At 37.4% G+C, this 25,400-nt stretch overlaps 1 protein-coding gene across 2 annotated transcripts in view; it reads left to right on the top strand.

Annotated features, from left to right (window-relative positions):
• Window positions 1-12,658, top strand: part of CHD1 (chromodomain helicase DNA binding protein 1) — a 52,715-nt gene extending 40,057 nt beyond the window's left edge. For both annotated transcript variants that reach the window (XM_088157040.1, XM_088157041.1), the window contains exons 29-37: window positions 957-1,079; window positions 1,445-1,582; window positions 3,669-3,917; window positions 4,315-4,455; window positions 7,189-7,367; window positions 9,200-9,296; window positions 9,506-9,563; window positions 10,486-10,696; window positions 10,902-12,658. In XM_088157040.1, coding sequence (XP_088013166.1) covers window positions 957-1,079; window positions 1,445-1,582; window positions 3,669-3,917; window positions 4,315-4,455; window positions 7,189-7,367; window positions 9,200-9,296; window positions 9,506-9,563; window positions 10,486-10,696; window positions 10,902-11,265 — 1,560 coding nt within the window. In that variant the 3' untranslated portion in view covers window positions 11,266-12,658. The remainder of the gene's footprint in view (window positions 1-956; window positions 1,080-1,444; window positions 1,583-3,668; window positions 3,918-4,314; window positions 4,456-7,188; window positions 7,368-9,199; window positions 9,297-9,505; window positions 9,564-10,485; window positions 10,697-10,901) is intronic.
• Window positions 12,659-25,400: the final 12,742 nt, after the last annotated feature.

A 25,400-nucleotide genomic window follows, 5' to 3' on the forward strand; every position in this document is an offset into this window, starting at 1 on the left:
TTGATGCTGCTAAGTAGTGTTACTGAAAGAGTTTATTTTATGATTAACAAAATTGCAGAAATGTTATACATCAGTTGTTCTTCATACATAATTCATATCCTTCTCGTGGTATATTAATAAATTTTGGGGTCTTGAGTATTTTGAAGCATGGTCTTGCAGTCATGTTTTGATATTCTCATGTGGTTGGCCCTGTGTCATTTGATTTTTTTCAGTCTTTTCCTTCTTTATCTGAGATGTTCTGGTTTTGTTAACTTTGTGTTCTCAATCTTTTGAGAAGGGAGGGTTTTCTAGGGGTTTAATTTAGTTTCTCCGTCCCCGCTTAATCCCCAGGTTCTTCAGTTGAAGCTGTCTTCCACTCCCAACATTGAGAATAGCTGTACTAGGATTAGTGCAATAGCTTCTTAGCAATAGTAGGCAGCAGATACTGAGGAAAAGCCTGGGATGAAGTAAACTGTGACAGTGCCAACAGCCTATAGCTTTGGAATTTGAGCAGCCAGGTTTGTGTCCAAATTTGTTTAATGATTCCTACTTCTGCCTTTCATTAATTTGTCCGGCTTTTGAAACCACATACATATATTCTTGGCAGCTGCATTTAGAAGATGAATGAGTCAGAGTCAGGAGTTCTGTGATTGACTGATACAGGTGCCTGGAAATTCTTAGATGAAATAGCAGAGTGTAGACAGACATCTGAGGCTGGTTTCCTGAGTTGGTTTTAAACTCTGAGGAAATTTCCAGGACTCTGCATTGGTTGCTTGCATTGGTTTCATTGGAGAGAAATGAAAACTTTGGAGAAATTCTGCTTTGCTTTAAACATTCTGGCATATTTACTAGGTATAGTTGGAGTGGATTGTTTCCCATGTCCTTTTGCACAGATTTTTCTGTTCTGTGTACTCCAGGCTAACATTTAAAGTTTATAATCTGTACTCACAACTGTGATGCTACCATTTTCTCCTCAGATTTTGCCTGATGACCCAGATAAGAAACCCCAGGCAAAGCAGTTACAGACCCGTGCAGACTACCTCATTAAATTACTGAATAAAGACCTTGCAAGGAAGGAAGCACAAAGGCTTGCTGGAGCAGTAAGTAAAATGTGGCATTCATTACTAAGGTAAAACAATATGCTTATGGGCATGTCACCTGATCCTTTTCATTTTTTAGTTCTGCAGTTTTTGTGTAGTATTACTCTATTGCTAATCGTAGTACATAAGACAAACTCAGGCTATTAATTGCAAGTTTCATATTGTATTATTCTCTTATTATTTGTGTGTATTCTCTAGTGTTGCACTAAGCTCTGTCTCCAGTTCTGAGTAAAGTGGTGGTCAGTGGTGGCAATAAGTAAAATAAAAGGAACCCTCTCTTTGATGTAAAACCAAATATTATTTTGTAAATATAGTGCAAAGATGCTTCTCAGTTGGCATGATTAAATAGATCCATTTGTATTCAGGGCAATTCAAAGAGGAGGAAAACAAGAACTAAGAAGAATAAGGTGCTAAAGGCTGCAAAATTAAAAGAAGAAATAAAAAGTGATTCTTCACCACAACCCTCAGAAAAATCAGATGAAGATGATGATGAGAATAACAAGGTATCTTTCACACAATAAAGATGTCTATTCAGTTCATCCTGTTAGTATCAATTTGTATTTTATCTTTTCCTTGGCTTTATAAAATTAGGACACCTGAATGTCATCCTTTTGCCACGGCCACTACGATTGATGTATCAGTACAAGCACGTGGAAAACTGTATCTATTTCAATTTAATGGTAAACTAATAAATGAAGAATTATGAGTTTTCCAAATTGTTACAAAAATATTATGGTCTAATTACTAGTGATATTGGTCAATTTCAGCATTTTTAAAGGCATTAGCACTGTATTTGCTAAAAGTGCAAATCACAGTTGTAAAACTACTGGGTTTTTGCTCATTTGTTACAACTACTGATAATGATTCTTAAGGTAAAGTGTGTTTTATTGAGGCTAGGAAAATATCATCAAACTCGATTAGAATAAGGAGCATAAAAAATTACATTTCAAGGCTTGCATATGAAAACTTGTGTATATATCATGACTTGTTTTTCAGAAAAACTACTATTTAAGCATGTTGGGTTTTTTTACTTCTGGTTATTAATCTTAGTATTATGCTTTTGTTGTGTCTTTTTATTTTTGTTGTTTATCACATAGCAAAATCACTAGACATAAAAATTTGGATAAAATTGGTCATGTCACAGCTAATTTGAAAGCAGTTGAAATAAGTCACTGCAATTCTATATATATATCAATAAAATACTCTCTACTTGGTTTAAAGCAAACAACTACAAGCCATTGTACTTGTCAACTTGTTCTAAAACAAAAAATACAGAAACATGTAGTTAAAATTAGTGTTAGAAAAACCATGATAAATCTATGAAAAAACAGTAATTTTTAACCACTCTTTCAGTGTATGTATTTAAGTTGTACTATGAAGAATAAAATGTGAAGCCAGCAATAAAAAAAAATTCAATGTAGACTGCTTTGTATTTATAGCTACAATAATTTGCCTGGAACATAAGACTAAGACCTGTAAGTGTTGCCACAATTCCCAGTAATTTAACGAGGACAACAGAACTCTAAAACTAAGCAAATTAATTTTTCAGACTACTTTAAAAATGACTGTTAGTCTTCATCTCCATTCAAAAGAAAAGACACTACCATCAGTTGATTGACTTGACTAGGTTTTGGGAAACTGCCTAGAATGCTGTCCTCTCTTTTAATAACAGGTACTCATCACTACATTTGGACACTGAATAACAATTGCATTTCTGAAAACTGGACTGTAAACTACAACCTTCCTACACACCTGGCTTTATCTACCTAGATTCCATACTCTGTAGTACTTAGAACTTAACTATTTTACTGCTAGAATTTTCAGGAAAGTTTTTAAATCATGGGATTTTTGCTAGAAATTTTCCATGATTTCCATCACCTAAACAATAAAACACAGCCCTGGTTGGGCTGGTAACTTCATACCTCTTCTAAGTATGTTCAGTTCAAGTACTAGACAGTCTTTCATCTGTTTTTATGCAACAGATAAGCAGTTTCTGTATGTGCCTTTCTGGTATGTTCAAATAAATTCAAACATAATGATACTTCCACCTGTGTTATAACAATATTTATAATATTTCGCTGTGTCTGAAACAATATTAATTTCCATCTCAGACCTTCTCAGTGAATATTATAAAGGGCAGTGAGTAATACTTTGTTCACCTCCAAACAGTTAAATGGGATTGGGGCAAAGCTAATTAGATCAGAGGTCTTCTAACAACTCCCATTACTTGACTGTCCTGACTGGTCAGGTCAGTTTTGCAAGACCATACTTCCTTTTAGATTTCAGTTCTTCAGTCTAACAGCCTTTAAAAGGGACTAAATTAAAATTTTATTCCAAGTTGAATGGACACAATTTCTCATACCTACTGCTTCTACCAAATCAGTACTTGCTTTGTCACATCAAGGAAGTGAGTGCATAGCTCCCATATTTCTTTGCCAACTGCATTCAGTTCCGTTTTAAGAGGTGATTTGATAAATCTACATCCAGAAATAAAAAATGCACGGATAAAAAGTATTTTAATTTGATAGTTGCGAAACTTCTATAGATAGGAACTCAGTTTGACATGACATCTATGCTTGCGTATTGCAGGATGAGATTGTTTCAATGAAACATCTGCATAAAAAAATTAAAGCAGAAAAAGAAAATGAAGAAAAGCCAGAGCCAGACACTGGTATAAAGAAGGAAGCTGAAGAAAAAAGAGAGACCAAAGAAAAGGAAAATAAGAGAGATTTGAAAAGGGAGAAAAAAGAAAAAGAGGATAAGAAAGAATTAAAAGAAAAGCGAGAAAACAAAGTAAAAGAATCCACACAGAAAGAAAAAGAAGTAAAGGAAGAGAAGGTAACTAGGTTTACTTATCTTACATAGTGCTAGAGAAGGCCACCAGGTTTAAGTGAATGATTTTGAGATGAAAAAGTGTTTTGGATCTGATCAGTTGTCATTTCATTAAAGTCTTTTATGCCATTTGAAGCTTTATTTTTACTACCTGAAACCAAAAGGACGGGCATTTGAAATGGGGAAATACATCTCCAATGATATAGCTCAATTGGACTGAATGTGTGCAAAAAATTCTTTTTTTTCCATTTCACAGAGCAAGTAAAATGTACTGTCATTGAATGTCAGCATAGATTTTATTCTTATATATTGAAGAGAATGCAGTAGTTACGGGGATTGTCATATGTTATAATTGCAGGACCAAAATAAAATGTACTTAAATATTTTTGTATCTTGTTCTTAGGTAAATGAAATCAAATCAGAAAATAAGGAAAAAACTAAAAAAATGCCATTGTTGGATACTCCGGTTCATATTACTGCATCTAGTGAACCAGTTCCTATATCAGAAGAATCTGAAGAGCTAGATCAGAAAACTTTTAGTGTGGTAAGTCCCCTTTTGATAAATTAGTATGTATACTTAATAGTCTAAATGAGGACAATTGCTGATATTCTTGATATTGAATACTGTTACCTGGCACAGTGACACAGATGATCTTTTGCTAAGTCTTGGATCAGTTAACGTTATTGACAGTGTACTAAAGTAATTTTTTACTCTGTTCAGTTGTATTTTGACTTTTTGTGGTATTTATGTGGGATAATAGAAAAACTTATCAATAGTTTGTAGGATTAATAGGTTGAGAATATAAACTCTAAAGATTTATCCTCAAGAATCACTTACATATCCTGCTTCTTAAAGAGTAGAGGTGAATGAATGTAAATGGAATTGATGGGATCTTTCGCTTCACCATATCATATATGCTTTTCTTTGTAAGATAGCAAGAAAAACTAGGTTTTAGCAATTCCCTTCTGAAGTATTGCAGACTTTAGTTAGTAAACACAGGAAGAAACAATGCTGAAGCACTTATAAATATCTTGCTGAGGTAATGTCTGACACTGAAAGAATTCTGTTTAATCGCTACTGCTTACAAAAATTGAATTTAACATTTTAAAAAAATGCATATGCAGAATTTATATGAGGTTGTATAGGAGGCCTGTGGAAAAGTATCAGTGAGTTACTTTGAACAGCAGTGGTTGTTTTGTCATTCACGTTTCGAAAGATGTGTTTTTGCCAGCCAGGTCTGTTACGGGTGCTGGCTGTGAAAATGCCAATAGGGTTCTCATGACTATGCCAGTTACTGTTCATACAATAAACAATCAAAGTAACTCATGTATGTTTTTAGCATGGGCCTTGAGTGATTCAAATGAATGTGTCTGTGTGGGTAATGACAGAAAATAATTTGATTTTCATGCGCAGTTATATTTTTCCGATCACTTCTCTATTTAAGAATTGTACTCTATAAACTGTCTTTTAAAAAGCTACTTTAATCTGTGGTAAGTGCAATATGTAAACCAGATGCTTAATTACTTAGTAGCGTGAGATAGCAATGGAACAGCTTTCCCAGTTTTCTGAGTTGTCCCTAGAAGCATACCTGGTAATGACAATATTCCATTTCATTCTGTTCCAGGTATTTGTTTTTTCTAGGTTTGATAGTGTGTACTGGGAAAGAATGGGGGAAGGAGGTGATTGGTGTTTATCATTATGCCATCGTCAAGTGCAGTCTAATTAATCATACTTAACTGCACTTTCAAATGGAAATGTTGTTCAGGCTTAACTGATTGTGCCCTTGATGACAAGGAGGATATGCATGTCATGTTTACCGTGTAATTGGAGTACAGTATATGACTAAGCAAGTGTCTGCAATTTAAGCCATGCCAACTGGATTTATCTGGATTTATTATTAAAACATTAGATTCAAAATGTGAAAATTGAAGAATGCATGACCTTTATCTGTGCCTAGTCTACACATTCCTATGGCCACATCTCGAATGCTGTGTTCAGTACTGGGCCTCTCAGTTCTGAAAGGACGTTTTGGTGTGGGAGTGAATCCAGAGAAGGGAATGGAGCTGGGGAAGGCTCTGGAGTGGCTGAGGGAGCTGGGGTTTTTGAGACCAAAGGAGGATCGGGGGAGACTTTACCACTCTACAGCTGCCTGATAGTAGGTTGTAGCCAGGGAGGGGGGGTCAGGCCTGTTCCCAGGGAACCAGTGACAGTACAAGGAGAGGCAGCCCCAGGTTGTTTCAGGGCAGGTTTATGTTGGATATAAGGAAAGATTTCGTCAGTGAAAGAGTGGTTAAACAATAAACAGCCTGCTCAAGAAGGAGATAGAGTCACTATGCCTGGAAGTGTTTGAAAGAACAACTGGATGTGGGACTTGATATAGTTTAATGGGAATGGTGGTGTTCAGTCAAAGGTTGGGTTTAATGATCTTGGAGGTTGTTTCCAGTCTTTATGGTGTTACACCTAAACTAGCTTTCTTCTAGGTAGGATAACTTCTGCTAGTATCTGCATAGGAGTGAGGTTTAAAACATGCTCAGAGATGCAATTTTGATCCTTTGTTGAATGCCAGATGTAATGGTTGCAGAAAGTATTTGTTTGAAATGTAGTGAACACTCGTATTTAATTTGACATTGAGATTGTATAGCTTTGCAGGTGCTATAAAAAGGGTGAGTCTTGTCCTACATGATTGTCTCAAAGTTTTAATTGTAAAATACAGTTGTAGTAAGTCCTTTTCTTCAGAAATCCTATATATTAAATTAGTGCTTTCTCAAATCCTAATGTGGTGTCCCAGCCTTAAGGGAAAGGCATCACCCTAGATTCTTGGATGCTTGAGAGGGTAAGGAACAATAAAAGTGAGAGGGTCTGCAAAAGCTTAGAGTTTTATTAGTAAATTACACACTTGGAATGTAAATCAGTATGTTAGTCCCTGACCTGCCATATAAAACTGAAAAAAGACCCACAGCAGTGGGTTTTGAACAGAAAAAGGCGGCCTCACAGCTATGTGGTGTTTGAGCCATACACATTAGCACCTTCTACACCTATATGTGTATATATATATATATTATACAATCTAATGGAAATTAATTTCCAACTGGGTTGATAATGTTCCAAATGAAAATTGTAAAACATTTTTAAGACCTGTGAGGAAGTCTTATGTTTCATTTGACTTCTAACAATATTGTTTTTACTTGTGGTTATATATCACAGTAAAAGGTGGGTCATGTTTTAGAATAAAATGTTTTCCTTTGAATTGATACATTCATTTTTTCCATTTTACAGTGCAAGGAAAGAATGAGACCTGTCAAGGCGGCATTGAAACAGCTGGATCGACCAGAGAAGGGCCTTTCTGAAAGAGAACAGCTGGAACATACTAGACAATGTCTTATCAAAATTGGGGATCATATTACTGAATGTCTAAAGGAGTACACAAATCCTGAACAAATAAAACAGTGGAGAAAGTAAGTTATTTTCTCGGGTTTTACTTGAAAAAGAGAAATCTACAAGTGGTTCCATTTTAAAAAATAGGTTTTAGTTATTTATTGTTCCCCCTTTCTTGTATCTTTCTGCTGTTTTAAATAGGGCTCTATTAAGAGGTGATTATACATTGTTATGACCTGTAATGGATTGACTTTAGGCATTAATGCAGAGCCCTGTATTTTGTCCAGAGGGTGAAGACTTCTCTCTGCTTAACACTGACAGCAAATGCTGGGTACTAGTCACTCCCACTGTGTTTAGTCAAAACCATTCTTTCCTTTAAAGATCTGGTTTTTCAGCTTCAGGTCATTTTGGTTTTTTAATAATTCCTGTTGAAAATACGCAGTTATAAAATTGTGTTGAGTGTATGATTTCAAGTTGTAGAATTCTTAATTTTTTTTAATGAACTCTAAAATCAAATTATGTATTATGTATTAACTACGACTTGATGAAAGTATTTATCATAATGTACTCAGACGTACTTCAAAAGTGAGGGAAGAGTTTGCATCTCTATCAGGTGACAGTATAAAAAGAACCAAGAAAAAATACTGGTCTTGTATTTCATTGATGAGGTCTTAATGCAATTTGACTTACATTTTCAGAATGTTCACTTAATATCTTTATGCTTGAAAATGCATCCTGTGATTATATATATCAAATTCTTAAGGGTTGTGTTTTCTGGAAGAATTCTGCTAGTGTAATGTGCTTCTGCTTATTTTACTTCCTTTACTTGAAAGTAATAGGGTGATCTGAGATACAAAAACGAGATCCATGTCTTCCATTTTGGTAAATTTTTTATTATTTTAAGGGGAAACTTGTAATAGAGCTGTTATTCATAGTAATGCTATGATATCATGTGTTGATAAATAATATACGTATTTCAGCTACATTTGAATAAGAAGTAGTGTAGTTGATATTAAGTTAGAATGGTCTCATTAGATACACCATTGACTGGTTGCCTACTTAGGCAAACTTCTGGACAAAAATTACTATGTTTAAATAATCATAGTGAAGGAGCATGCTGTTGCTTCCTGAACCTCCACACTTCAAATATTTTTTAAAAGTGTTATTCTGTAGACTCTTCTAAGCATTCCACCTGCAAATTTCACTAAAAAAAATCAGTATCTGTTAAAAAAAACTTTACCTGTGATCATGGAAGGAAAAGTTTTCTTCAGAATTTTGGCATCTTGACAGCAAAAGACTTAATTTGTTCTTCTTTTGTTCTTTCAAGCACAGCTTAGGCACAGATTTCTTACCTTATGACTTCCATTCTCTTTCACAGTTCTTACTTGGTTTCAAAAGACTTGACCAGATTTTCAAAGTCTGTGGAAAATTTCTCTTGTTGATGGCTTAATATAATAAGGTTTGTTGGTCAGGTGTCTTACACTGTAAGAGATTTCAAGTTTGAACGAATTTTTACTTCCTTTACATACTTAAATTTTTTATTTACAGGCTGGTAAATGCTCACAATGCAAACAAATTTTTAGAAGATAAATATAAACAGGTAGCTATGTTTTTAATAAGCATTTCACAAAAATGTAGCATTATTCTTATTAGTACTACTGTCCATGCACTTCACACTCTGAAGTACTTAGGATAAATATTAAAAAGTGAAAAATTGTTTAAGGAATCAATCTTTCAAATGTTTTATTTACAGCTATATAATATCTATTGTGCAAGTAGGCAGTACTATGTAAGTTATATAGCATTTCAGGTTTGCTGAGTAGTGTTCAAATAATTTCAGTCAAATCCATGTTCTGCTACAGAGAATAGAAATTTAAAGAATAATTACAACTCCTCTTTTCTTCTTCCTCAGAAATTTGTGGATTTTTGTCTCTAAGTTTACAGAATTTGATGCCAGAAAGCTGCACAAACTGTATAAACATGCAATCAAAAAACGTCAAGAGTCTCAGGTATTATTTTCACATCCTTTCAAAATACATAAATATATATTTTCTTATTATAACTTTCATTAGATATGGAGGATTAAAAAGAACATGGAAATACACTCCAAGTTGGTATTTGTGTTTGCAGTATAGTAGTCTCTTTTCTTAGAGTATTTTTCCAATGTATTCAAATGAACTTTGGGATTTACATTTACTAATGTACTTGTCTTTTTTAGCAACACAGCGATCAGAATATTAGCAGCAATATGAATACACATGTAATTAGAAATCCAGGTAAGTGACTTTCAAGTATATTCTTGTGTTAAATACCTTAAATGTTCATGTTTATTTCATTTCATTTCATGTTTCCTGAGTCTGTTTTCCACACAGTTAAGTATCACAGAGATAGACTAATTTGAAAAGCATCACCAATTTGCTGAAATCCAGCAGAGTGCAGATTGAAGCTGGTACTTACCAGGTTATTTGAGCATCGTTTAAAAAAATTAAGAAAATTTTTGTGTTAAATTTTGGAGAGGGCAAGAGGTCTACTTAAAGCCTGTAAAGTCAGAAATTCTATGACTTTGTAGCTGTTGCAGTATCATTATGGTGTAAGAAAGCAGTTTATTAATCAGTCACAGTCTATCATTAGTTAGAAGGGCTGTCTTTTATTGTTGTCAATAACACTGATTTTTTTTTCTCCATATATTTCCACACTTGCCTTTTTGTATGTAGTGCTTTTTTTAATCTTGTGTTACTCAGCCTTCAAGTATATTGTCATGGACTTAAAATCAACAATCATGTATTTTAGGAAGACCACTGAAATTCTTGTGCTAACAAGGTGTATCTTTAAAACTCTTAATCACACTGAGTCCACTCCTTCTTAGAGAGGCAGTTGCTGCCATTCTATCTAAAATTACTCTACTGAAGGTAGTCTCTACTACCTGCTCATTTGGACACTGAGCTTCATAGACTGAATGGAGAGGTTGAGAAGTTCCAAGTCCTATTCATCTATATTGTAGCTTGTTTTCCTCATAATTCTGAGAATTTCTTCTGTTCACTGGCATTAGTACATTTGATTTTCAGCTATTTAGATAATGTTTCTTTTAAATTATGTCCCTTTCTTACTGGTTTACAGCTGACAGGTAGAAATGCAGTTTGAATTAGGTGAAGTAAAGATGTTATTATACTTCCTTTTCATCTCTTCTTTTTTAAACAGATGTGGAAAGACTGAAGGAGAATACAAACCATGATGACAGTAGCAGGGACAGCTACTCCTCTGATAGACATCTGTCACAATACCATGATCATCATAAAGACAGGCATCAGGGAGATGCTTACAAGAAAAGTGACTCCAGGAAAAGGCCCTATTCAGCCTTCAGCAATGGAAAAGATCACAGAGACTGGGATCACTACAAACAAGACAGCAGGTGAGTTTCTTGAGCAATTTTGAAGTCTGGTCAAAATTCCCTATGTGTTTTTGTAGCTATGCTTGTAGGAAGCACCAAACTATTTTTCTGAGAACAGAAAATTACAGCAGTGATTTTTCTCTAATGCAGTTCTGTCAATTTTACATAATTGTGGCTCTTTATATGTTACCAGTAAATCTAATATAAATAAGTTCTTATTTTTTAGATACTACAGTGATAGTAAACATAGAAAATTAGATGACTACAGGAGCAGAGACCACAGGTCAAGCCTGGAAGGTAGTCTAAAAGACAGCCGGGTTCATTCAGATCACCGTTCTCATTCAGACCACAGGATACATTCAGATCACCGTTCCTCTTCTGAGTACAGCCATCATAAATCTCCCAGAGATTATAGGTACCACTCAGACTGGCAAATGGACCACAGAGCTTCAGGTAGTGGCCCAAGGTCACCACTGGATCAGAGGTCTCCTTATGGTTCAAGATCTCCCCTAGGTCACAGATCTCCATTTGAACATTCATCAGATCACAAAAGTACACCTGAACATACATGGAGTAGCCGGAAAACATAACAAAGACTGATATTTTCTGGACCTTCTTTTAGCCATATACAGTAAATTAACACAGTAATTGCCTTACATGACTTGAAAGATACAGACGGGATATTCTATCAGTAGCAGTATTGTTACTTCTTTCCAGGATGCAAGGTCTTATTATCCCAACAGAAGAAAAATATTTTTGTATTTAAAGTTTATGCTGCACTGTGCTGCAAATGCTGTGGCACTTTTTTTAAGAAATGGAAGATGTTTACTTTTACAGGGACCTCAACACTGCCCATTTCAGACTGGATCTTACTATGAAACTCTTCATGTCAAAGTGGTTTGAGGCTGATAATGTTTTAAGTTATGTTTGTAAAAGAACTTCTAAACACTGACCTGTGCTCATATTTCAGGAGAGAATGGGGAGAATATTTTTTTTTCTTAGTAAAGAACTCTCAAGGACTTTGTTCACTTTCCAAAGCTATTTGTTTACATTGTACACTGCGACCACCTTGCCGCTTTTCATCACAAGCTTGAATATTTAAATTCTGTACCTATAACTGTAAAATAGCTAGGATTTCTCCTGTTTGTGATCAGTTACAATGCCTTTTTACAAAACAAACAAGTAATAATAAAAAAAGCGAAACACAAACAAATGGCTGTAAATTGTTGTAAATTTATTAAATGAGCTTTTTGTCCCCTCAGGCTTTTTTTGACTGTTCCTTTCCCCACCAACTCAGGACTTGTTGTCACAGTTATGAAACAAAATCAGTGTACGTACATGTTTAAATAAAATATTTTGATGGAGTCACTGCTCAGAATGTAAAAATGGGGAAAGGGAACTTTATTCCATTTAGTGCTCCCTTTTCTGGATACTTTAGATACATGCTTTGGTTTGTGGTTTTGTGGTTGTTTTTGTTGGGTTTTTTGTTTTGTTTTATTTTGGGGTTTTTTTGTGTTGTTTTTTGGATTTTTTTATTGTTGGGTTGGGGTTTGTGTGGGGGGTTTTTGGTAGTTTTTGGGTTTTTTTCGTGGTTGGTTGTTTTGTTTGTTTGGTTAATTGTTTTTGGGTGTGGTTTTTTTTTGAGGGGGGATTTTTTTCCATATTAAACTGTTGGTGTTGTGATTGTTTGTAATGAAATGGTAAGAAATATCTAGCTAAACTGTGCTCTGGAAAGCTTTTCAGGTGCATTGGTTTTAAAGGAAGTGTGTCAAATACCTGAACACTTCAGTATCCAAATCAATCAAAATTAATTGTAAATTCATATGTTCCCTCTTCAACATGGGCAATAATGTCAGATGTGCTATGCAGGTCGTTAATATTTTAGAAGATTTGAATTATGACTTTACTGACAGAATTGTTACAATGCACACTGATTGTACATAGATAACTTCTATCTGAAAAATTAAATTTAAACTAAAAGGACATATGGGTCTTGTAGTTTTCTGCTGTGTTTTTCTGTGCAGTGTTACTTATCCCCAGGTTTACCATAAAAGCATTAAAAGTACTGAATTTTAATCCTGATGATAAATAGAGAAGGTATCTAGCCTGCCATCATGTGGCAGGAGCTACATCTGCTGCTCCAGTTTTTCTCTGCTCCTGCAATATGGAGTATTTTTTCCAGTTAAGCAGGATTATATTAAAGCATTACCATAGAACCACGATCTGTCCACAGAGTATCTCTGAGGATCTTACTGTAGGCACAGTAGTTGCACATTAAGTATTAAGCTCATTTAATATAGACTGGGACTTGGTTAATTAATGCTGCTTCCTTTCTTAACTTTTCATCTTCACAGGATCTGAGGGGTTTGAGTGGTTCTGCTTTCAAGCTTGATCAGCAGAGTCTGATAAGGTTGTTCATGTGTACCATGCATATTCCACTTCCAAGGGTGGAAACCTAGAAGTTGGAGGATCTCCAGCCACAGACACAAGTCTTCCTAGTTGGGAAGCACATAGATGCATCCTAGAGCATAGACAGGGCATTCCCATGGTGCCTGGTTCTCCATGTGTGTGGCTGTGATACAACACTGTGGCCTCACATGACATGGATGGTCTGTGTATTTTCACCAAATGTACCTCAGGTCTCTGATATGCTTGGCTTTGATGATGTGGATCTTTGGGATTAATCCAATTATGCTTTGTAACTAACTCAGTCATATTTACAGGTACACAAACCACATTTGCAACCGTTTAATTTTTTCCCCTCTGGTTTCCATTACGTTTTAAGTATTTGAAGTTTGATGATGGAAATTGCCTTCATTGCTGGTAAGGCCTGTTATGGTGTATCTTCGTTTTCAATCCCATATCGTCTGCAAATGAGCCATTTATCATTCAGTCTAAATGTAGATTTGATCCTTCCTTTGCTTATTTGTAACGAAGAATCTTCAAGGAGTGTGTCCAGTTCTGAACATTAGATACTAATGTTGCCTGTTGGTTAAAGATTTTGAGAAGTAAGAATTCTGAGGACTGCAAGAGAATTCCTCATATGGCTGTTGATAAAGGCTTAGGCATTCTGTCTACCATGCATAGAAGTCTAAAACTTCCATCTTAATCCTGTTACGTATTTCTAGTCTACCATTCCCAGTACTACCTAAAAAAAGTAGACTGTTGTTAGGTATGAAAAAGCAGATTAAAATCTGTATTACTACTGTTAAAGTTTTAAGGACAGAGAAATGCATATTCTGGTTGCTCTTAGTTGTCAAGGGGGGTGGTGTCATCATTTACCTGCTCACAGTTGCTCTGTGTTTTCCCCCATTTTGATCTTCCACGCCTAAGTCATTGTATCTGAGCAGCATTCAGACAGTTGCTGGTTTCTCAAGAGTCTTTCACCGCAGTCAACAAGACTTGCAAAAGACTCAGGCACCAAGCAGTGAAGGATGGCAGTTCCTACTGTAACATGACACTCTTACAAAAGGAGTGTGCCCTGACCTCCCTTTGAGACACCAACTCCCTAAGATAAATATCTTTGATGGCCTTTTGAAGCTTGTTTGGATTGTTTTGTCCCTGTGTGATAGTTTGGTTCCACAAATGTATCTTGTCAGTTTCACAGCCCTAATTGTGTAGCTGCAGGGCGCCACTTAAAATATAAAATCCCAGGGAAGTATTCTGGTAGCAAAGCAGTTTTAAGGAGCTGTTTCCATTCTCCAGTGTTAAGCCTAGTGTTGTGTTGAGTGACAATAGCTCTTTTTGGTAAGAAATTACCTCACCATTGCTTAGGAATTACACAGAAACCAATGTAGACAATTACTGTTTCTGTCAGAGAGTAGTAAATATGAGTTATCCATTTGTACCAAACAAGGTTTGTTTTACTGAACTTTGTTGGGACAAGTATGTAGTGTCACTTTATGTCTTCATTCTTCCAACAAACTAGTGTGGCTGCATGTGAAATTTCAGTTTAGTTCTTAAAATTTTATGCTGAATCTTTAATTTGTTAAATAGTCTGGAAGCGGTAGCTAAGATATATAATTGTGTGGGATGCTGATAGGAGGAGAATGAAGAGAAGATTCATGGAATTGTTTGTTTCTTAACCTTGTTATTTTCCTCTGTATTCCACTTACCTGCCTTAAGATATAAGTTGAGAACACCTGAGTAAGTACCTTCTGGTCCATGTGTCCTTAAACTCCCATGGTGTATTTGGATATGGCCAACACAAAACCCAGTATTTCTAGCATGTATTTTGCAGGCCCATAGCCCTACCAACTTATTGGTAGTTATTTTATTTTTTTGTACTTTTAAAGTAAGTGAAAAATTGCTTTGGGATAAAAGATGAAATTTAGTGATGATTGTTAATTTGCATAAAGATGCAAGAATTGCTGTTGTCCTGTTGAAAAATAACTGTTTTTGAACCTTGCATAACAAAATAATTCTGCTTTTTAAATTATTTGTAGCATCTTCATAAACCTATTCAAAAACTACTGTTGAGATTGAGGCGTTACCACAGTTGATCCCATGTTTGCACTAACAAAAAGAAGGGCTTTGCTGGAAGGCTGACAGTCCCAACTGTGTGTGTAGGCTGCCTGTGAGGGAGCCAGGTGAGTGCATATTTCTGGGATGCCAGATAGGTGACTGAAGGAAATGGTGCCCCAGAGTGCTGCAAATCCCTCTCAAGTTTGAAGCCTGCCTTCAAACTTGAGGTGTCCAAACCCCACCTGGTACTTGAGTGCACCTATTTTTACAACCCAAATTCCCACCCTACAACTTCAGCCTCAGTGTTTGTTTGGAAATCGCTGCTGCAAGACTTTGCCATGTTTACAATTAATTTTCTAAATTGCTCATTTGAGAATATAAGTCCTCCAGTGGTACGTCACTTAATCAGTTTAAGTTGTCTCAGTATCCACCAGTCCTGATTAAGGAACCAGAAACTTGGGAGACCAAGGGCCCTTATGAACTCGTTACCTGGGGGTGAGGCTATGTGTGCTTATCCACCCTCACAGGCCTGTATTGGATACCCCAAAAGTGGGTAAAACCTTTTGTCCCCAAAAAATCCAACTCCAGCAGAAGGGGATGAAAAACAAGTAGCTGTTGCTTCGAACGAAGATGTCACCAGAAAGAGGAGAGAAAACCTTCCCAAGATCTGGTTACATTCCGGCAGACACACTGACTTTTAATACGCTTTAAAAATGTTTGTTTTTCCTTTTAGAAAAAGCTTACCTCCCACTCAACCCTGCAATAAGCCCTATCCAAGTTGTCATCCTGTTCACGCTAAGCAGTCTAATGGCCGCATGGGTCGTCCCTCAGCCATGCCAAAACATCTGGGTGACCCTGGCACAGATGGTCTGACAAAAAAAACATATGCCTGTCCACTGCAACAGCAAGAGACCCTATGTCTACCTTCCTGTTAGGGATTCCATTGCAAGCTGGAGAATATCCAGCCAGCTTTGACACACCTATGCCTAACCCAGGTCCTGAATCATACAACATCTGACAACTCAAAAACTGTTGGTGGCAGGCTGTAATGATTAAGAACCCCATGGAGGAGTGGTTACCAAATTTGCCCAAAGCAGCTCAGGACCCCTCAGAGTTAATGCTATTGGGTTCCTCCCCAGCACCATACTGCGTTCACTTTACCTTCAGCCCATTATCTAGCACTAAAGCCTTTCACACCATACTACAATATTGAGAGGAATTCACTGGAAAAAAGTGGTGTAATATTCTGAGCCATGCTACTGCAGACAATCCCTACCATTCACCATTATCCCAACAACCTCCTAAGGGTCTGTTCCTAATTTGCAGAGATCAGGCATGAGCAGGAATCCCTTCTCAGCTTTTGGGAGGCCATGTACCATCAGGCAGTTTTCCCTGTTAGCAGCCAACAAAACCTTAATTGGTGAATGGATTTGTAAAAAAAATTTGGCCAACAAAATTCAAAAGAGAAGTGCTGATGATCTGGACCTGAATTGTGATTCCGAACTTTTTCATTGGGCCAAGTCAAAAAGAATTGCTGCGTCCTTATTCCTTCCATGGGTTGCAGCAGCCAAAGCCCTAGGTGAATTGGGCCATCTAGAGTGCTGGGTGGTCAAACAGGCAAACTTAACATTCACTGCCATCAGCTCCCTCCTAGAAGATGAGGAGATTACCAGGCAGGCCACACTCCAAAATTGTGCAGCCATAGACTTCCTCCTGCTCTTGCAAGGACACGAGTGCCAGGAATTTGAAGGACTTTGTTGCCTGAACTTAACCTCAAAAGCTCCCAACATCCATGTAGCCCTCCGAGAAATTAAAAGCTTGATCGGACAAGTAAAGCAAGAATCTGAAAACTGGTTCAGTGGACTGTTCAAAGGCTGACGACTCACGAGGTGGTGGACTTCAAAAAATGACAGAATTGTTTTAACTATTGTTCTTTTTCTAATAGTGTTGGCATTCGGAGTTCTACATTGCTTAATTTCTAAAGCCATTAACAGTTTTATCCCTACTACCTCAGAAGTCAACCACATGGAGTTGGCAGATCAAAGGCAATCTAACTGGCCCACAAATCATAAGTGGTGGACAAATTCACATTCTGAATCAGAATAAGCCCACTGCCCTTCTTTTAACTTTACTTAACAAAAAAGAGGGAGGTGTTGTATTGCCCTAAGTAGTTTGTTTTGTATCACAGGGTTCATGTTTATTGTACTAAATGGTTTGTTCTGTACTCCCTCAAGTTTGTGGTGATGGTCCTCCCCTCACCCCTCCCCATCGGTTGTATCCCACTGGTTATGGTTCTGTTCCTCCCCTCCCCTTTCCCTGAGTTAAAAAATCTCCCACCACCTTCCCTCTCTCTCTTGCCATTGGAAATTGTTCTGCAATAAAAGTGGGACTGTGGTCCCAGGAGAAGGAGCCTCCTTGTCTTTTACCTTTGTCCTTGTCGGTACTCTTCATCTCCTGTGGTCCGGAGCTAGCCAAGTGGACCCTGGAGAGAAAAGAAACCGACAGTTCTGGAAAAGATTTTAAAATACAGCTTTCATCTGATGTCTTACCTTTTGCAGCGCAGCCTTCCTCATTTTGTTTTAATTAAATGAATACATTGTAAGATCAATGGACTTTATCTTTGGGATAAATGGATATCATTGGGATGACAGTTGGACCCCCAATTGCCTTCCTTATGATTGTTCTAAATATTGAGGCAGATGGAATCAAATGCATATTAAGCTAATGGTAACTGGGTAAAGTGATCCTTCTGCAGTTATTGCAGGAATTTTGAAGGCTGTAAAGCTATAGGGAGGAACAGGTTTTCTGACCACCTATTTTGAAGCTGCCCCTGAGAAAATTTTACAAGTAAAACACATGTTGTCCATGATTTTCTGTGGAAGTGGCAACATCAGAACAGAACTCAAACCCATTTTAGTGAGTTCTGGTCCAAAATCCAACCAAACAGCTTGGGGATGTAGCGGTAAATGGAAACTCCGATTTAGGAGCTTGGAAATGCAAATACTGTGGCTCTTATGGTGTGGCAACTATTGTTGGAGTACTGTTAGGCCCAGGAAACAAGCTATATTTTGACCCACCACTTGTTGACGAAAGGTGGGAAGGCCCTTTTGCCTACGGAATGTGGGCCTTGAAAAGGACATTATTGGATTTGAGGCCTATATGATTATCCCAAGTTACCACCAAACTGGTCAGGGAGATGTTCTATATCCTATATTAAACTGTTGGGGGTTTTTGCCACCACAAGTTCAGGGAAATGGGTTAGGAATCAAAGCATGTGATGATTTAACTTGAGAAAAGCAATCAATTGACACATCCCTGGCTGGACGGAGTACCCAAAAGCAGGGAAGAGATTAATGGCCATCAGAACAGATCATACAGCACTGTGGACCAGCCACCTGGAATCCTAATGAATCAATATCAGGTGCCAGACAGCCCATTTATAATTGTAATTAGATAATTAGGTTACAAGCTATCTTTGAAATAATAACCAACCAGACAGCTACAGCTCTTGACCTTCTTGCTGACCAATGCCATTCAGATGAAGAATGTGATATTTAAATATGGGATGGTGTTAGATTATCTATTAACAGAAGAAGGGGGTGTTCGTGAAAAGATGAAGGACTCAAACTGCTGTTTGCAAATGTATGACAACAGAAAAGTGGTAAAACAGATAGCAAAGGAAATAATAGAATTAGCTCATATGCCAGGCCAAACATGGAAAGTATATTAATAGGATATGTTTTCATGGTTACCTGGTGGATTATGAGTTGAACAAATGCCATTTTTCCTTTTATGTGCTATAGCAACTCTAATTTTTTTACCATGCACGATACCCTGCTTAGTGCAGTTCATTCAGCATATAATCAAGGTGGTAGCCATGCCTACTGACCCAGAAATGGTTAAAGGACAGAAAATTATGTCACCGTGAATAATTGCAAAACCAAAGAAGACCCAGGAAGAAAATATTAAATCAATATAATTAGGGTTTGCAAAGACAATTACTGAGAAAATAAAAAGAGGAGGGATTGAAAGGAATAAGATGAATGTGTCTTTACAAACAGACCATGTGAATTTGCTTGTAGATAGGACCAGAAACTTACAGACTGGGAAGTAACAGAAGAAAGAAACTATCAGTTCTAGAAAATATTGCTAATTGGCATGGACTGCTGCTCAGCCAAGGCTGTGTTAAGTTCCTGAGCTTAGAGAAAAAGAACAGAGACATAACAGAATTATGACTAGTGTTTTGTTATAAAAGAAAAAGAAAAAGGTGCATATTAGAAGGGGATATAGAGTAGATGATTTCAGAAGTCTGTACCTTCCAAGTACCTCAGCCAATGGGGAAAGGAAGAGGGTGATGTGGCTGGGAACTTAGGATAATAAAGGGGCTGCTTTCTCCAAGAGTTTTAGGGACTCCAGAGGAAATGGTCTCTCCCTTTATTTGAATAAAGTTACAGGACTCCTAATGTCTTTTTGTTGGACATAAAACTCTGGCATTGCGAATTTTTCCACACAGTTTTGTCTTTAAGTTTATATGACTGTGAAAGCTTAATGCCTTTATGGTTAAAAGAAATGTATTTACAAATGTCTGCATGACCAGTATTATGCAAAAAAATACTAATTTCTACAAACTTGCTAGCAATTGTCAGTAATGTCAAAGAATACAGCACCCTGAAATATTTTCAGTGTTTCTTTTCCCAGGGCACTGCTAAGGTTCAACTATTTATTAATGTTATATATGTAATAATTAACCATAATTTGTATTAATTTTCAGCTTTGTGAATAGTAAAATTTTTGTGCTTCCTACAGTCTGTTTCTCTCAAACCTAATTCAAATGTAAAATATGTATGTTAGCTGTATTTTGAACTCCAGAATGTAGAAACCTCCTTGCAATGAATCCCAAAACTAAAACTTAGAGAACTAGATTGTATAACTAGCTTCAGGTCTTTCCAGACTCTGAAGTGAGCCCTGTTTTGTTTTCCCACTGAAAGAACAATCAGATTCTAAAGTAATGACTACAGCACAAATATGAAGGTATAAACATGGCTATTTCTGATGTACTTTGTTGATTGAAATTAATATTTCAGATAAAGTTTACAGCATTAGAAAGAGGGACAAGAACAAAAGAAAAAAGCATCACACAATCTAAGAAAAGATCTTTAGAACTGAAGTTGCAGCTGGTAGATAAAAGAAAGTGAAGCTTTCATCATGTGTTTTGATAACACGTGATAGAATTGCCAAACTCTTAGCAGGCATGAACAAGGGCAAAGCAGACAAAGAGCAAAGGAAAGTATTTCCAGCAATTCACTGATCTTACTTACAGCCCAGAGCGGGAGGGGCAAACAGCTTTGTAAGAGCAGCCAGGACAGTCAAGGACAGCAAAGCACTTTGTCGACTATTTAGACCATCCATCATGACTTTATTTGCTCCCTTGAAGTTGGCTGGTTCAGTGGTGTCCAGGAGAAGTTTGCCTGATGTTTCAAAATTTATTATTTGCTCTGTTGATGTATCAACTACAAGCTCTTTTAATGACTTGAAACAGTAGCCCTCATTTTCTAAAATAAAGCAGTTTCTAAAGTTTTTGTTAGAGGCAGTTCAACACTTCAGCTTTCAAACCTTAATTTTCTAAGAGGCAATGGAGAAACATTCCTTACTTTTTACTCATTTGCTGAACCAGGGAACACCTGGAGCAGAGCAAGAATGAATGTGTGTCTCTGGAAGTGAGGACCAGGGGTGCCAGAGCCCAGTATTGCCACTTCTCAGTGAAAGAAGGAGCTTGAGGAGTGGATAGATGGTATAGCTCAACAACCACTGCTGTAGCAGGTCTTGATTAAAGCTTCAGCTTTTATGACCACAAGGCCATTTTGAAAGATCAAGGACAGGTGCTTGATCCAACGTGACTGAGTATGACAAAACAGCTTCTCATGTCTGTCAAGTCTGAGCAAGCTGGTGAGAAGAGTTTTGAACTAGGACCAGCAAGTGGGGAGATGATGATCCATCCTGTGAGAGACAAAATAATGTTTTGCTTCACCTACAAGAATGTATGCTTCCGTCATTTAGGTGAAGATCTGGCTAGCACGAGCCAAGACTGCTTGAGAGTGTGGGGGGAGGAAAAGGGGAGTTAGCCAGTGCTTGTTATTAGATGGATAGAAAGGGGAGGGGAAGGGAGGTATCAGTTTGAGCACTGTGGGCAGTCAAAAAGAGTGTGAGTTCCTGAGTACCCAGCCAATGGGAAAAAGGGTCAGGGGCTCCAGTGGTTGAGGAGGGGTATAAAAGTTTGAGCATTTTAGAGGAAGGTGCACCTCCTCAGTGATATAAACAAGTCACCTGACGCAGGTGACTTGTTTATATCATCAAGTAAGTGTTGCTTTGATGACTTTGTCCTCTTTCAACTTAATCAGCAATAGAGTATTTGTCACAAACATCAAGAGAGGAAGCTGTGACCTGGACTGATGTGCAAAGGGCTCAGGCTGATATGGACAGGAAAAATTTAGTGGCAGCAAAACAGGGCAGAAGGGGCCCTAGTCCACAAAAACAAGGATGTGCAAAGAGGACTTTGTGCATTATGGTGAAAGTTATCACACCTTTTACACAAGGTCATCGTAACTGGGTGCCTCTCTACATGCATGGAACATACCGTCTCTACAGACTTTACCTGACTGCCATGGCTTTCCAAATACAAAAAGATGAGGTTCTTGAGATGCAACTCACTAGATCCCAGGATTTGTGGATATTCAAAATTAAAGCTCATCTGCAAAAACTAGTTTGTTAATTTACAGAGATAACAGCCTTTTGTAAGGCTATTCTTGACATAATCCCAGAAATGGATTTATCCATGTGTAGAAGGTTGTGTTGTGGATTTTTCCTGTCTATATAGAAAATCAAAATTAGTAGAAAAGTGAGAACACCAGGCTTGGTTAACTTCATGCATGAAATTTTTCTTGTAGGATGCTTATTTGCTTGCTAAAATTACATTTGTGGGTGCAGAGTGGGAAGGCACTGCTGGATACCTAGAGAGGCGAAAGGGTAACTTCAACTCAGCTGCACCTTGGTAGCATAAGACAATCAGTGTAAGGAAATGACAAGCATTGCTTTGTCCCTTTGTAGAAAAATGCAGCTAACAGTGAGTGCTACGAGTTTGAAACAAAACTTTGGAAGTCACATGCAGGAGAAAGAGCTTGTCTGAGACTCAAGGATGCAGTGCTTCAGCCAAAGGTGATACATAATAATCCCTATTCAAAATTATGTGTAAGGGTGATATTAATGAAGAATGGAAGAATTTTATTCCCCCTTTAGGAGTGGGATACTGAATGCTGACTACGCATAAGCAACAGAGGTGGAAAGGCAAAATGGAGAAATTCCTGATTGTCTTAGTCTCTAAACCAGCGAACACTTTGGCACGTAAGAAAACTGTATCTGGAAACTAAAAATCAAGGAGACTATGTACATATAAATATACTAGATCCATATACATTGTAATAAAGAATCCCACTAAGAGGAAATTAATGAAATCTTTATCTGAGTCTAAACCTCGAAGTAGAAAGTGTTTCCACTTTTAAGGGTCTTCTATTTGTGAAACAGCAACATCAGGATTGTCAGATTTTGTGATCAGAGTAAAAATACAAAACAATGCATCCAGAGAAAGTCAAAAAAGAATCAATTTTCTTAAAAGAGTTAGCTGAAGGTCTGCTGAGACAGAAGAAACTCTCAGCACTTCTGTCAATTAACAGACAGGTCTGATTATGGAAAGCTCTCAAGGACTGAAACACAGAGGGTCATCTCTGCAGGATTTAATGTATTTTTGGCCAAGAAACCTCGACTGGCTGGGGAGAAAAGGCAGAAGACTATGATTGCCATAGATACAGGCACATCTGAAATTATTTTTTACCAGTTATTGTTATTATAGAGGAGTATCTCTGTGCTTTCCCGATGGGGCTGTTTATTGATCTCTTTAATATGCATAAAGTTCATCTCATTTGCAAGAAGGTGAGACTTTGACTTTTTTACATGTACATTAATTAAAAATCATTCTGAAATGGTAGAATTCCAAAGAATTCCAAACACAACTGTGCAAGGCATAATGATTTAATGATCTGGCCCTTTTTACAGGATTTATAATTGCTGAAGCATTTCAATTTTTTTCCCCAGAAAAAGCCTGTTCTGGCAACAATTCTCTCTCATGGCTGAAGATCAACTTACTTATTTTTACAGAGAATTAGTTCATGGTGTTTTAGGCAAGCTAGGGAGTGATGTCTGGCAGCACTTGAAGGAACAAGAACTAGATGAAGGCATGCCAAACCACTGGCACTACAAATATTAGAAGTAAGGCATCAGAGATGACATGAAAAATGGTGACGTACATGACTTTTTAACTTGACCTGACCTCAGAGGTTTGCCACCACTGAAATGTCTCTACAGACGGTGTTACAGAAAGTTGTTCCTCTGACATACCCCATCTACAGAAAGTGGTAATGGTTTCAATTCCAATAATCTCTTTGAAGGCTGGTCTCATACATTTCTAAGCAGAACACTATTCCTGAGAAAGAACAGTAACGTGTTCTTTTATCACTGCCAGATAAAAATGGTAAGCCCAGTAGGGTAACTATTGCAGTCATCCAAGTAGGCAAGAAACCTTTGTTTACGTATCTCCTTCACACAGTTTGAAGTGGGGATTCAAACAAATACCTGTCTCTTACTTTCTAGTCAAATACATGAATGATCTGGCTGCAGGGTATGTAAGGGTTTTGCCAACCCCAGCTGTTGAAACTATTTTCTGTAAAACACTTGTATGGTAATGGCAGCAAAGACACATCCAAGAAGAGCCTAAAAAATAAAATACTCTAATTAGAAAATGCAGCCCTTATTCCTCTGCACACTTGTTATATACTTTACATCATTCACTGGCAAATGTAAACAGTCTGGGATTTACAGACCAAAATTAAGATTAGAAGCTCTACCACTAAGACCTTAACCACTTGGTCTTGCTCCTCTTTACCATCTGACTTCAGGTTCTTCATTTCTCTTTTCTGCCCTTCCCCTGATCCACACAGAGTGTTTTGGGAGAAGAGGTCAGTACAGCAAGGCTGGGATGGCCTTGTTACCTTCTTCAGTTCTACTTTCAAGAGAATCAAACGTTGAAGGTTTCAGACCTACAGGCAAGACCTCGGTCTGGTGTGAGACTTTCCTAGGCCAGGGTGTCTCCATCAGCCAGTTCTGGGAGACAAGGAGCTGTGCAGGAAGTGCTGGATCAGGTGGCTTGTCTCTAGTGAATGTACGTTGTCCCTGGGTATGAACCTAGGCTTGAATTTAAAATGCGCCCATCAGAGCCAGACTAGTTTCATCTGACTTCAGCTATTTAAAATAGCTGTTTCCTCCTCTCCTGGACAATAGCAATAGGCATTTCTAGAAGATAATTCAATCCAATCTAAAATGTTGCCATTCACTCCAACTACAGAGGCAGCTTACAGGTTTAGTTTGCTGAATTTAGGTGAAATACGCTCAAACTCTGAAGTATGCCTCCAGTCCCTTTTGAGGCACCTAAGACCTCTGGATCTAAGTCTGGATAAAGCTATCCATCCCTCTGTAACACCACAAAATAGTGTTTATTTGATAATAGCTCCTGGCTATTACTCTCACAAGATGTGAAGACCAAGGCAGAAGAGGAATTTCAACTTGCCTTTCCAAAATTCCAGCAGAATGCTCACCACCATGATACTCTAAACAACTCCACCACCACCTGCCAAATGAGTGAGCAAGTCAAGTACCTACCCAAAAGGTCCTGCAAGAAAACCAGACAGATGACCAACATGCGACTTTGGCTGGGGTACAGGTACAACCCTCAAGACTGGTTTCATTTTCTCTGCTCAGCAGCAGAAATTCTTTAAAGGGGGCTTACTGGACTAAGAAGAGAATTAGAGATCCCAAAGGAACATTTTGGTTCAGGCTGAAAGGGCTTTACTGTGTGTCTCAGTTTTGGATTTAGATACTTCACACATGAATTAGCCATACAGAACTTTTGCAGATCCAGCTCTCAGCACATGCTAGATCAATGACATGTACATATTCTGAGTTCATAAAGTTCATAATTCCTCTATTGTTACAGTGTAGACAGAAGTGGAAATTAAGCTTTTAAACTAGCGTAAAATAATTACTATAAATAAATTACTGGCACACCCCATACGAGATACATTTTTGTATCTAGTTAAGGAGTTCTGATATATACCCCTGCACAAAGACTGTAATCAATCTCACTGTTCACAGTTAA

The sequence above is a fragment of the Sturnus vulgaris genome, chromosome Z, assembly GCF_052056855.1.
Source record: "Sturnus vulgaris isolate bStuVul1 chromosome Z, bStuVul1.hap1, whole genome shotgun sequence".
In the NCBI taxonomy this organism is placed as follows: Eukaryota; Metazoa; Chordata; class Aves; order Passeriformes; family Sturnidae; genus Sturnus; species Sturnus vulgaris.